The sequence below is a fragment of the Anticarsia gemmatalis genome, chromosome 20, assembly GCF_050436995.1.
Source record: "Anticarsia gemmatalis isolate Benzon Research Colony breed Stoneville strain chromosome 20, ilAntGemm2 primary, whole genome shotgun sequence".
NCBI lineage: Eukaryota > Metazoa > Arthropoda > Insecta > Lepidoptera > Erebidae > Anticarsia > Anticarsia gemmatalis.
Window position 1 is genome coordinate 4,099,140 of NC_134764.1, and position 13,963 is coordinate 4,113,102.

The following is a 13,963-nucleotide window of genomic DNA, read 5'->3' on the forward strand; positions in this document are numbered from 1 at the left end:
AGTATCTACCTAGTTACAATGAGTATTCATTTACCTATCTAGTCGTAGAAAAGGAATCTATAATAGATCACTAACTACCGCATTTTAGGAGCCTTATCGTTTGACTTAAATACCTATATAAGTTTAGGTAGGTATGTGCCGTATGTGGCTCATCGCTTGGTGTTTGGCATTCTATCTTACGAATTGTGCAGCAGCTGTCATTGAAGATCCCGGTGCAGAAATTTCATAGCGGAAGAACTTAGTAGATAGCAGAATATAACTGTCTGCTACGTGTTGATCACTTCTTTTCCGATTAGCAGATAGGTACCTCCGCGTGGTACTGTTTATCAGATTTCGTAACATTTTACTTTCCATCATAGAACCGAAAAAATCGGTCAAGATGTTCTGTCCACCTATCTCACTTTTAGTCGCCTCTGGCGTAGTGGTAGTAGCGTAGGTTAGAAAATAAGTACAACCGGTGCGTTGGGTTCTCAAAAGTTGTTCCTGGTTCTCAATTTTTTAGAACATACAGAAGGTACCTTACTAAGTAATTGTTAATGATTTCGTCTGTCGAACATCTGCATCGGTTTTACCACCCGATCAGAAATATGAATATTTGAATTTCGTCGACCTCTCCCTATATAATAATTCAATTTAACCCCTACCTGTAACTGGTACCTAATTATTTAAGTAGTGCAACCTTCCATAATCATCAATACGTAAACCATCTATGCACGGAATCGAAGAAATTTTTAATTTTCAGTAATTGGGTACAAAGGGACCTTCGTCGTTAACAATAGCGCTATCATCATCATCTCAGCCGGGAATCGTCCACTGCTGGACAAAGGCCTCCCCCATCGAGCGCCAATAGGACCGGTCCTGGGCCGCCCTCATCCATCGGACTCCGACAACCCTTACCAGGTCGTCGGTCCATCTTGTGGGGGGCCTGCCAATAGCGCTATAAGCTAAAAAAAAACAATCCAAACAGATACCAACCTGCCTGCCTACAAATCCGCTCAGCTGCTTCCTCCAGCTCTTTGCAATACTTATTAACTTTTATGGCACGACTTCGGGTACGATACCTACCAAAAACAAGAAAAAAAAAGTTTGATGAAATTAGTTTAATATTATTCGTATGTATGAAACGTAATTTAGTTACATGAGTACCTACTATACTTAATAGTATTTATTTTATTTTGAAGATAAATATATATTTTTTAATGACTTCAGCAATATTCTGTATAATTTAATTTAGTTCGCATCCCTGCACATCCCTGTTGCGTTGCTTACGTCAAGCAAGTCATGACATTTATCTTAAATTTGACATTTGACATTCTTTTTCCAGCAGTCGCACGATGCGCTTGCTGTAACATTCCGTTGTTACTCCTCTGAGGTCCTCTGACGGTGCTTTCTGCTTATTTTCTTCGTAAGTAAACCCTGAAATCATTATTCATTTATAATTCGCAAACAATAGGCTCTCGTGCTAAAGAGCTCTGTTCTTTTAGATTGGATTTAGTTTTAAAAATCTCGCCCATGTGTTATACCACGTGGTTTTCTTAGTTAAAAAAAGGAACTTAATTAGTAAATCATTATAGTGATTGACGTGAGATATTTAATACTTATCAGTATCACAATTCCCATGCTTACTCACCTGTTATATTTGTATTACTGACTACTCGATAAGATTATTTGGTTAGGCCGCGCGGTCGATGCGTTCCTTCCGGTAATGCAAACATTATCGGTCGATTTATCAGTTATTTTCTACACTTCGTATCTTGTCTTGATAACATGATGAAAGAAACACGAGCCAAAAAGTGTTTATATGATTAACACGTGATATTTAATGATAGGCCTGATTCTTCTGATCTAACCTAATCTAATTTTTTCCTAAACATAATTAGCTTTAAACATTCATTTTGAAATTCCAGATGATGTTCCAGTCGGGATCAGCAATTACTATCAGGTATTATATTTTAATCATTGGATAGCTTATGACTAAGCCTGAGAAATAGTTCTTTATTACTCCACTTATAATCAATAGAATTAAGATAAAAGTAATTAACAAAGTTAATCTATGATGACAATCAACATGAGCCAAATATGTTGTTATGATAACAATGTGATATTAAATGATAGGCCTGATTCAACTTATATCCTTAAACTTCATACCACTTGATCTACTTCACATCCTAATTTGTGTTTCTTTAATTACAGGTAAGGCGAATCTGCATTTTTATTATCCAGTCTAGGTGTAGTTTAAATTAATGTTTTATTTCTTTTTATAATGATTATTGATTAACTGTAATTTTTGGTGATAAAATAAAATAAAACTTTTTATTCATTTGCATTTGCTTGCTTTTTTTTATTCCCTGGTAAAAAAAAACCAAATCCATTGATTTATTCTGAAATTTAAATGAATTGCCTTTCCAATGATACCTTACAGTCATATGTCTACCATTGATTAATAGGGTTAAAATGACTTTGAAGGGAATTCTTAAAGAGGTGCGATTTTTGTGACGCTGAGTGTATATGGAAAGTACAAAAAATGATCTGTTTGGATTGGATAATAAAACAATTAAAATATGCATTTGGTTTTTATTATTACATTTTCTCTTACAATAAACGGGTCAATTACATTAGTATAGTCTACAAATAAAATATTATGTACAAGTATATTTACACAGTTAAATCTTACAGCTAAATAACTATCAGTCCAACATTTTATATTGCTAAATCTATTACCTAAAATAACTTCATAGATTTTAATTTACTTGCCATGTAGCTTTGTATCTCTAAAAATCATTTCCATGGGTACATAACGTAAGTCAAATTTATTGAGGAGTGGTATTGTCTAGACGGATTGTAATGTCTTGCAGACCCATGTTAGGTCGTATGAAACCTTCAATAGTTGTAGCAGTGCTTGAAGGTCGGTCGAATGGGAAGCCCATAGCGCGGCGGTCAGGGTATTTCCTGTCCCTCAGTCCACAGAAGCTGGAGGCTTCGACGCAGCTTGCTTGTGGTCCATCAGGTTGGTCAATCTGTAAAAACAATTAAGTTTATCTATGATCACAGCAAGCAGGCTTTACCGTGTTTTGCTAGAAGAGTCACCCAAACTTAGTAAAGACGACAGGGCCGCATCCTAAAAGAAGTGATAAAAATACAAAAAAAAATACTCACGCTATCTAATTCATAGTTAGAAAGCATCACGAACAACTGGTAAACGGCGCCAGCCTCTGTGCCCTTAGGTACAAGCATGTGTTGAGGCCACCCACATCCACAGAAGTTGAACGCGGCTTGATCGTTCCTACGCTGGTCACTTCTTCGTCCCGAAACATCGCGGAAGGTCTGCTCGAATGGAATTGTCACGGAAGACTGGGTAGATTGTCTGGTAATTGTGTTCTGGCCGGCGTTTACTAGAGAAAGAAAAGTAGGTAGGTATGTTATCCGACTATAAAACTAGATGGGTACGTATTACAGTTTCGCCATATTTCTGATGTATACTGGTAGTATCGACGAAATACTTACATGGCATCACAAATCTGTCCATTTCTATGAACATCTTCCTTTGGTCTGATAATGACCAGTTAGCATTGCGCTCATCAAACTTGGGTGCTATGAAGATGCGAACAGTAGTGCGACGGGCAGGTCCAGTATTGTTTACGTTGATGCTGTAGCCAAAAAAATACAATATTTAATGATACAGCTAACTGGACTTTTTTTAATAATATCAGTTAGTTACGTACTGCTACTGTTTAGTACTTATGAGATTATTAGTACGCCTGAAGATTACAGAACACGCGCAAGTAAGAAAAAATATTATGAAGATACTAATATCTTGATACTTACACATATCTGTATGGCCTATGGTTCAAATGAGTGAATTCAGCGAAAACGGGACCACGGTCGGAGAAATCTAAACCTCCGGACAGATCAACGGCACTCTTCATCCAGTATGTGTTAAGAGTATTGGTCTGACTGTTGTCACCCTGGATCTCTATTGATGTCACTTGGACACCAGGGTTATCAAGCTGAAATCACATGGAAATATCAATCTGTAGCTCGTAAAATAATAATCTATTGCTGCTGCAAAATGCTATATGCTATTGTAAGGTGGACCCAGAGCCTTAAACATCCCTCATTCTGTGAAGAGACCCAGCATTAGGACATTAAAGGGTTCATTTGCTTATAATTGAGAATTATGCCGGACAAGGGGAACGACCATTCGTTAACATCTTAATTATATTTAAATGTTATTGGGCTGAATTCATAACTGTGATTTGCACCTGGAGAAACCACCTCACTTATTATTATTGTTGAGTATGTAGGGCGATTTTACTAGCTCAATTACATTTATGAAGTATACTAGAAAACTTGCGGTTTAATATTATATTAACAAACCTCTGATGCAGTGTATGGTCTAACATAGGGTGATTCCTTATGTTTCTGGCAGGTGTCGTCTATCCATGCGTGCCAGCGGTAGAAGAACGGATCACGCATTGTGGTCGCTTCGTCGGCAATCACACCAAACGATTCCTAGTAACGTAAATATATAATTATTAACTTAATGAGTCACACCAGCACATCAAAATATGACTATTAAACATACTGCATTTAATTTGTGTACTTATGCTGATAATAATAGTTTTTGTTTTATCAAAATCGGATCAAAATTACCGAAGTTACAGCGTTATAAAGTTTCACTGCTTTTTTAAATTTGCGTTGCTTCGCGCGCTATGCGCTGACGTCACGACGCAACAGACACGCTTGTTCGACTGCGGGTGATGCGGAGTTTTGATTTGAAAAGTGATTTGCATTTAATATTTAAAGAGTCTGAGTATGTGTATGTGTTATAAATTTAATCATCGTGTTTTTTGTAAAATAAGCCTCCACTAAGATATCCTCGATCTCGATCGCCACGCACACAATCATCAACTAGACCCAGGTAAAGAAAGTTGAACTCGTATACTACTAATAATATTTTTGTGTGTAGTTAACAATAAAATTGAAAGTTTGTTACAACTGGCATTACAAATAATGAGTGTTACGTACCTACCAAGTGTAAATTTGGAAAACATCGTTTTAAAATAATATTATAAAAAAAAAAGTTGTCACCCCTGCCTCTGACTTTAGTCAGGTTGATGGCTATCATATGAACGCATGAATCTACTCTGTAGGTAGGTAGTCTTATATGATTGGGTGTGTAATGAGAACTTTTAAACTAACATTTTAATTTTGATATTATTAGATTTAATAAACATGGGTTCTTTTTTCAAAACAAAAAACCAACGCCAACTCAACCGCCGCGCTCGGCTCGCCGCCGCCTGTGAGGTCATTGAACTGCTTATTAAATAGTATCAACTGTTAGGTAGAAGTTCATTGCTAGGTATGTATGAACATGATATGGCATCTTGATCTTGAGGAAGTGTTCAAAAGGCAATAAACTTCTATTTAACATTTGCGCTTGACGGTATCAGAACCGGGCTTTAAGTTTTAGATTAGGTGTCTTTTGCAAAAATATAAAACAGTTTACATGGTACAGAAAAAAACAATTTTTGGGGTGTTTTTTTACTGGAGTTAGTACACATAGGAACAATACAATATTTTCTAACCATTTTGTTTGTCCACTATAAGCAAAACAAATTATTTAAAGCGAAACCGCGAGAGCGCAACGAGCCTATGTAGGTATCGGCAAGTACTGACGAAATAGCAGTGTCACGAGATGACGTCACACGTCCGTGCGGCCGCTTCGCCGGAGTTTGGCGCGAAGGCCATACTTTCACGTTTAATATCTCGGTCATTTTTGAAGATACGAAAAAAATTAAAACAGATTTTTTATCCTTGAAGTACCTAGTTTTTAAATATGCTCATAACAAAAATCATTGGTGTGACTCATTAGCATAAGTTTTGTTTAAACTAAAACGCACAACATAAAGTGAAACAAACTTGGAGGTCGCTTTACCTACTTAACAAACCGTTAGGATTAGGGAGGTGTGATCCTTTATTCCCGCTATTTACGTAGGTAGGTAGGTATATAGGTAGTAGTGTACTGACCAGGTATTGATGTTTAGGATCGTGCATGTAAGCGGAGAAGCTGTGCCCATTGTTGTGGATGCTGCCGTACAGCTGTCTGTTCGGCGACAAAATACTGGCTTCCAACATGTTGCCGAGCGTATCAATGTCCAGTGGCCTCGTCGATCCGTTTTCCTGCAGTTACAGTGATAAAATGAGATGAAAATTGATATTGCTACGGCATGTTGCCTTTTTTCGTCAAAACCATGCACATGCGCGGGATTTGTTTATTGTAGTGATCTTCAAGATTTGTAATTTCTACAAAATTGAATGCTTCGGCACAGCCGGTATGCAGGTTAAGTTTATAAGATAAAATCAAAAGTGTTGATTGATCCCGACAATCACATTGTGAGGTGAACTTACGGTGGTCACTTGGCCAGTAGATATGGCTTCCTCGACATTTCTTCTCCAGCGTTCCATGTCACTGATAGTAATTTTGAGACCATCTACTGGACGGTCCAGATCTTGCCAGCTCATGTTGGCCTGTCGTGGTGGCCAACCGCGGGATGATGTCAAACTGTCGAGCTTGGGGAAATATGCCTCCGGGATGGGTTCTCTCCAGTTGCTGAATTTCTTGACTCTCTTAAGAGCATTGTTGAGGCGCTCGCAGTTGTAACTGTGGACGATTAAATTTAACGACATGATTTAACATAATAATTCACACAATGACTTATCTAAGTCTCTGAATTATTTTATAGCAACTAGGTAATTCTAATAAATATGAAGGTTAGTTACCGGGCGATGAGTTGCTGATGCATGTAATAGAAGAGTTCACCACGGCGATCTTTATCAACAATGGACCTCTGTGATGCCGAAAACGGATAAACCAGATGCCAATGCCAATGATGTAGGTTGACACCAACATCCTCCCGCCAGTAGGCTAAACGATGTTCCTCTTCAAGGTTCGTAGCAGTATAGTCTCTCGGTATAACGATGGGTCTACGCTGAAATAATGTAAATATGCGACATGTATTTACGCAGAAAGTGCAGCAGAGTCTCGTGAAGGAACTTAAAACGAGCTTTTTATGTCCCTTCTCCTTTTGCAAACGAAAAAGACCTTTAGTTAACCACTACTAAGTTGAAAATAAACAAACTAAGAATAAAGTTATACTAATGGAACCATTTTACCAATGTGCCAGAGGTATCCAAAGGGCCTAAACAAAATTATAATAGTTACACATAGTCACCCTACATTCATATGGCAGTTGTTATATAAAAATATGGTCACCCTATCAAATGTCATTTTAGGTTTACGCTTAATTTTACGCAATCGATGTGCTGACCACAGAAAATATTTATGTAGGTAACCGGGTAAGCACTTTTTACATAAAAGTAATTTAAGGAAATGTTACTTACTATGTTATTTATTCAATGAAACAATCATCAAAATGTATAAGTATTACCACAGTGTTACTTTTACACGATACATCGACTGTCATTATGTTTGTATAACGGAATGTCACTACTTGCGAAAAGTCACGTAGGCCACTGTGCGTGTTTATATTTTGATCAAAAAATAACCTAAGAAACAACTATAGAATAAGCGATTTCAAGTTGTTATGTGGTGAAAACTATGTGTTTATAAGAAGACAATTTAATAGAAAATGGAAGACTTCGGCCTTAATTCTGGTGTAGTAGTAGTTCGAGCCAAACCGGAAGGCCAACGAAAAACATTTAAACCGAATATTCGTGCAGTGAATAAAATCCCCAATGAATTATTGAATGACCCTTTGTTAAACAGAGCTTGTGAAACTCTACCACAAAATTACAACTTCGAAATACACAAGACTATATGGAGAATTAGGTCTTTAAATGCGAAGCGTGTGGCGCTTCAGTTACCTGAAGGTAAATAGAATTGAGATTTCCAATACATCAATTTGGTTAGAACCATGTGATTTCCAACTAAAATGTTTATATTATTTTAGGTTTGACGATGTTTGCGACTACACTGTGTGATATAATAGAGACATTTACTGAAGCAGACACTGTCATAATGGGAGATGTAACCTATGGAGCGTGCTGTATCGACGATTTCACCGCCCTCGCGCTCGGTGTGGACCTACTCGTACACTACGGTCACTCATGCCTTATACCAATTGATCAGACAGGTGACATTAAGGTGCTCTATATATTTGTTGATATCAAGATTGACCCATCACATTTTGTAGAAACTATTTTATTAAACTTTCCAAAACAGACCCATTTAGCTCTGGTTAGTACTATTCAATTTGTCACAACATTACATTCTGTAGCCAAAAACCTTAGAGGAGAGGGTTATGTAGTGACTGTACCACAGTGTAAACCTTTGTCTCCTGGTGAAATCCTAGGCTGTACAGCTCCAAAGTTGGAAGCTGATGCTGTCATATACCTTGGTGATGGGAGGTTTCATTTAGAAGCAATCATGATTGCCAACCCTAATATATCTGCTTATAAATATGACCCTTATGAGAAAAAGTTTACATCAGAGTTATATGAGCACAAAATGATGCAGTCAAACAGACATAATCAAATAAACAAAGCTAAAGATGCATCTAGTTTTGGTCTTATTCTTGGAACATTAGGAAGACAGGGCAGTACTAAAGTGTTAGGTAATCTAGAAAAGCAAATTTCTAACTGTGATAAAACATTTGTCAAGATCCTGTTGTCAGAAATATTCCCTAGCAAATTAGCATTATTTGGTCTAGATGCATTTGTACAGGTGGCATGCCCAAGATTGTCCATTGATTGGGGAACAGCCTTTCCTAAGCCCTTGCTAACACCTTATGAATTTTCTGTGTCTTTAGGAAATAGTAAATGGTTAAAGGATGATGGTACCTATCCTATGGATTTCTATTCAAATGAAAGTTTGGGTCCTTGGACACCTAATTATAAACCTGTGTTATGTTCTGGTACTGACAAAAAGTGTGACAACTGTTGTGGTGGCAAGGATAAATAGTGATACTTACTGCTACAGTCTGTGGAACTACTGCAGCTGTTTCACGAGCTCGTTGAAATACCCTGGAGTCCATGAATTTGGATGGGAAAGTTTCGGCAAAGTTCTTAATGGGTACATTCTTGGTGTCAGTGCTGTGAAAATATTTTTAACATTAGACAATCTGATATGTGTGTTCATTATAATAACTATAATAGATAAAAATGTTGTCGAAATTTGTCTACTAGGCAATGTATAAAATTATAGAGCACAGGATTATGAGAAACATAATAATAATGTATCACATCACTAATTGCAGCTTTATTAGGAAATATATTATGTATTCTAATGTTAATACCAGACTGGTTGTTGTTCATACACATAAATATCAATATTGAAGTTGACTTGGTCCATATAGTTTATTTACTTACCGGTGCATCAAAGCTACTGAAAAACAGTAGTTAAATAGCTGAGGGTTTAGATTAGCTCTGGCAAACACACAAGTTGACAAAAAGTCTTGCAACTGATTCTCGGGGACATCTGTGAATGTAAATATTTTATGTAAATAAATAAATTATTGCTAAAATATATATTTTATAATGACCTTGTTTCTTACATTTTTAAATCATAAAACTCATCTCCTATCTCCAAATTCAATATAAAAGTTAGGCTCTTAAGTTCTAGGGTCTATCCTCACATAGTTACATTGCCAACTACATAAAAAATCTATGTTGACAAACTCTTCTTATTGCTTACATTTGTATGAATAACGTCGCTGCAAGGTAGGCCCTAGATTAAATTAAGTTCAATAGTCTTCTCATTTGTTTAAAAGGACGAGGGCAATTTCCATGCAGGTATATTGTTATAACTTACTCATCAAAACGTCGATGACTTCAGTGGCCATGTCCTGGTGCTTGGGTAAGAAGAGAGAGAAGTCAGCATCGGTGGGCAGCTCCTTCGCGACAGTGAATTGCGGGTAACTGCTCAACTCTTTAAGCGGGATCTTTTCTGAGGCATCGTCACCGAAACGGTTGTTCAACTCGATGCCGTTGTTGGCGTATTCTGGGGGCTGTTGAATACATAATTATATGTTATTTAAGCTAAGGTATGCGGATAAATAGATATAAGTAGGTGCAAGTTAGTTATTTGTGTCGATCATATCCATAAAGAGGTCTATGTAATGCAGTAATTGGGGCACATTTGTACCTTTTAAAGCATTCTTGTTTTATTGAATTAATTTGTGGTTAACTAGGTGATATTAGCAGTTGTGCTAACTGCTAATGTCACTAACCCCCGGTTTCTGAGGTACATTTAGCGGCAGTTTATCTATTCAATAGCGTTATAACTTATACAAAAAATCGCTATTTAATAGATAAACTACCGCTAAATGTACTCAGAAACGGGGGGCTAGTTAAGCACAATTCCTAATACACACTTTGTGTTTTCGGGAATCGAACCCTTACTGCCTAGGAGCTATACCGAATAGGTCAATTATTAAATTTTACATAAACAAAATGACTTACCACTAACTCGGGTGTAAGCTGGAAAATAGCTTTTTTGTCACCCTTTGGCGTAATCAAGGGTTCGTTGGGGCGATCGAACAGCAACGCCAGGCTCTCCGCAACGTCAGCCATGTTAGTTAATTTAACTTATAAATTATACTAAACTTTAAACTAAACACACTTCACAGAAACTGTGAAGTGGAATGGTTTGTTTCATTATTGGAGGACCTTTTATACTAAAGGGTAGTTAGGTGTGTATGGAGACCGCAGAGTAGTTCGGAGTGCAACGTTTGGAGTGCAAAACCACGCCGCAGGAACTGATAACATGGTGAGAAATGTTCTATGAGGTGCGTTTCGGTAAGTTTGGATGCCGGTAATGGATAAAGACGTTAACTGTGTTACCTATTCCAAAACGCTGCTACAGGATGTTGGTAGCTTTTGGAACTTTACGGCTGTTCCACCATACTACTCTATACCCGAGAACACTTTAGCTACTTGTTCTGGGTCATCTGAGTCATGAGTTTCGTGTGAAAGAAAGAGTGTCATGAGTGAAAGAATATGCACAAGGCCACGTCTGCAAGTTCATTGTATGATATAGTTAACTATATAGGCGCCCATAGTCAGTTGCACTCACCGGTCGGCAAACGATCTGCGGGTAAAGCAACCCTTGGCGCGGTCATTCCATGGATGGGTGACCGCATAGTGGTATTTGAGCTGAGCGTCTCCGTGCTTCGGAGGGCACGTAAAACGTTGGTCCCGGCTGTTGTTGTTGCCTATTAAGATAACAGTCGTTAAGCTATGTCAAAGGCCTCTCGGGCAGCTTGAACAACTTTGACACTAAGTTGACCACTAACCATACGACAAACAAACAAACAAGTTAACTATTGCCTATAGGTACTACGGATACAAGCGCAACGTACAACAAATTAATAAAGAAGAGATTGCATAAATAGATTATTATTCCTCTACGCTTTTACATAAGGTGGTCCTACGTCTCACGTTGCATTGTTGATAGTGGCAGTGGATATATCATCTTACAACTACGATTGTTTGACTCCTCACTATTTAGTAATCATGGCCTGATGAAGGAATCATAGGGGACAGCAGCATTCCATAATTCATTTTATTTAGTTACTTCAGTGAACCAGCTTTAGCGTTATGCCAGGTGTCTCGGGTTCGATTTCTGCGTCACGTAAATCCTAAAGTTGGAATCATTTGTCCTTGCCAAGGCATCACGAAGTATACAATAGGACATTCAGTGTTATCACTTATCAATAACGTGTGACCCTTATCAGGTTAGTATTTTCGTGTGTACTGCTCACCACATCCTGACAATCATAGCTCAAACCGTTACTGTAACTGGTAACCAAAAGAGATAAGCAGTGTTCACATAATTTACTAGCGTCTACCCGTGACTTGCACCGCATGAAATCCCTTCAGTAGTTGAAAGAGTAAAACATACATACATTTATCCCAAACGTATTCGTATTTATAATATTACAAATATTTAACTAGTGCAGTGTTAAAAATGTTGTAGGGTAGGTATAAAGAATTATAGTAAGTATATATCACATTTTTATTACGATATTTAGATAAAAGTGATTATTTATTTTAACAATTTCACTATTACACTAAAATAACACTACTTAAATCACAACTATTTGAATCAAGATCACAATAATTTTGGCTTGGTTTCATTTATATTATTTATCTTTTAAAAATTTACATATTGTATCTAGGAATTTCTCTGGTTTCTGACTGTGGACCCAGTGCCCAGCACCTTCTATAAACACCAATTGGGCTAGTGGAAAGTAGTCCTGTATTTCCTTTAGGTCATTCTTTCTGAAATTGAAAATAATTATTTTGAATTAACAGCATAAAGAAAAGTTTATTTTAGTTTTGTTTAGTTACTATGATGAACATTCTTATTATCTGAACTGTTTCGAGTTATTAACATATGCATGCATGCATGCATGCATATGTTAATAACTCGAAACAGTTCAGATATACATTCATGCCTGCATGCATGAATATTGCTTAGATAGCTAAAGGCTACATTTTTATTGGAACATATAATGTACAGAACAGTAAGTTACTTAAATAATAATTTAACATACCCTATGTAGTCAGACAATGATCCTCCCACAAACAGTGTGGGTCCACAATATTGTAGTCCCTTCAAATTTGTTGGAAAACAAGATATGTGTGACTGGAAGTTATCTTTCAAAGCTGGTATATTAACCCTCCATGTATATGAACCTGTGTTAGTTTGCACCAAATTGGTTATCAGGAAATTTCTTAGATTCACATCTGGAGTAATACTTTTCAGTTGTTCATCTGCTAACTTCCTAGCTTTAGACATGGCTATGCCTGGCCTTATTGCGACTGCTGTCATAGCATCAAACAGATTAGCCATAGAGTATATTTGAGGACTAGTCTTCACAGGTGAAATATCAACCACAATGAGGCTTGATATCATGTCAGACTGAAAGAGAAAATAGTCATTATAAAATTATATACATTACCCACAATCTATAACACTATGTGTATATTATAATCATTGGACATCAATGTAAGTTGTAAAAACTACGTACAACTTACACAGAGCAGTGACAGCACCATGGCAGTGCGTCCGCCCATACTATGGCCCAGTACCGACACCTTCGTCAGTTCCAGTTTCTTGAGCAGCTTCATCACGTCGTGTGCCATGTGTATGTACGTGTGCTGCGACGAATGTCTGCTGTCGCCATGGTTACGAGCATCTACACTTATCACCTTCCTACCAGTCGTTCTATGTATAGCCTTGCTCATACTGTTCCAGTTATTCTTGGATCCCAGTAGTCCATGCAGTATAACGAGAGGAGGCTGTGGTGTCTTCTCTGCGTCAGTTGTACTTTCGTAAGAGGCATAAGCCAGGTCCACTGCTTCTGCATTTTCTGAACTAGATGCTATATGTCTATGTGCGACTTGTATTATACTCGGAACTACCCTAGGCCTAACACGAAATAAAATTTTAGGCGATACTAAATTGAGTAACATGTTTATTTTGAAAAATGTTATTGGGAATTTTGAAGGTTATGAGCCTGACATAATAGTAATGAAATGACATTGATGACAGTGACTGCTCTGACTAGTGTATGACAAAACGTCAATAAGCCTATCAAAAGGAGCGAAAAGGAGTATGGATCTAATTTATTGAAAAATCATTAATAAAATCTAGTAGTCCCTATTATCAGTCTAAAAATCACAGTTATCAGTTTCAATTTACTGCGAAGGACTAAGCCACTAACGGTTTGCCTGCTTGCGCTCTTAGTTGCGGTTGTGGACATTTTGGCTTGTGCCATCTACATGTAGGTACCTACTTACTTCTGAGAAAACCTAAATTCTACTCGACGGATAGATATTCAATTAGGTTTTTTTCACAAATCCCAGGAAAACCTATATTTTTGTACAACTCAGGTTTCGAACCTGAGTCCTATGTTAATTATTGGATTTAAGTAAC

The 13,963-nt window shown here is 37.3% G+C and overlaps 3 protein-coding genes and 1 long non-coding RNA gene across 4 annotated transcripts; 2 read left to right on the forward strand and 2 right to left on the reverse strand.

The window, feature by feature from the left end:
* The first annotated feature begins 1,289 nt into the window (after positions 1-1,289).
* Positions 1,290-2,326, forward strand: LOC142981957 (uncharacterized). Its single transcript, XR_012959952.1, has 3 exons — positions 1,290-1,405; positions 1,908-1,942; positions 2,194-2,326. It is a non-coding gene; the product is annotated as an uncharacterized LOC142981957 (long non-coding RNA).
* Positions 2,327-2,560: 234 nt separating this feature from the next.
* Positions 2,561-10,665, reverse strand: LOC142981954 (phenoloxidase 1-like). The gene is made up of 12 exons (XM_076128150.1): positions 10,483-10,665; positions 9,833-10,028; positions 9,391-9,499; positions 8,994-9,114; positions 6,784-6,992; positions 6,412-6,664; positions 6,031-6,183; positions 4,378-4,512; positions 3,826-4,007; positions 3,505-3,647; positions 3,157-3,392; positions 2,561-3,017 (listed from the first exon to the last, which is right to left on the reverse strand). The coding sequence occupies exons 1-12, from the start codon at positions 10,591-10,593 to the stop codon at positions 2,811-2,813; spliced, it is 2,055 nt and encodes a 684-aa protein (XP_075984265.1). The 5' UTR covers positions 10,594-10,665; the 3' UTR covers positions 2,561-2,810.
* Positions 7,494-9,563, forward strand: Dph1 (diphthamide biosynthesis 1). Its single transcript, XM_076128151.1, has 2 exons — positions 7,494-7,893; positions 7,974-9,563. Exons 1-2 carry the CDS (start codon positions 7,653-7,655, stop codon positions 8,981-8,983), a joined length of 1,251 nt encoding a protein of 416 aa, XP_075984266.1. The 5' UTR covers positions 7,494-7,652; the 3' UTR covers positions 8,984-9,563.
* A 1,348-nt stretch (positions 10,666-12,013) lies between the features above and the next one.
* LOC142981956 (sn-1-specific diacylglycerol lipase ABHD11-like) lies at positions 12,014-13,577 on the reverse strand. Its single transcript, XM_076128152.1, has 3 exons — positions 13,063-13,577; positions 12,579-12,946; positions 12,014-12,303 (listed from the first exon to the last, which is right to left on the reverse strand). The coding sequence occupies exons 1-3, from the start codon at positions 13,498-13,500 to the stop codon at positions 12,165-12,167; spliced, it is 945 nt and encodes a 314-aa protein (XP_075984267.1). The 5' UTR covers positions 13,501-13,577; the 3' UTR covers positions 12,014-12,164.
* Between the last annotated feature and the right edge of the window lie 386 nt (positions 13,578-13,963).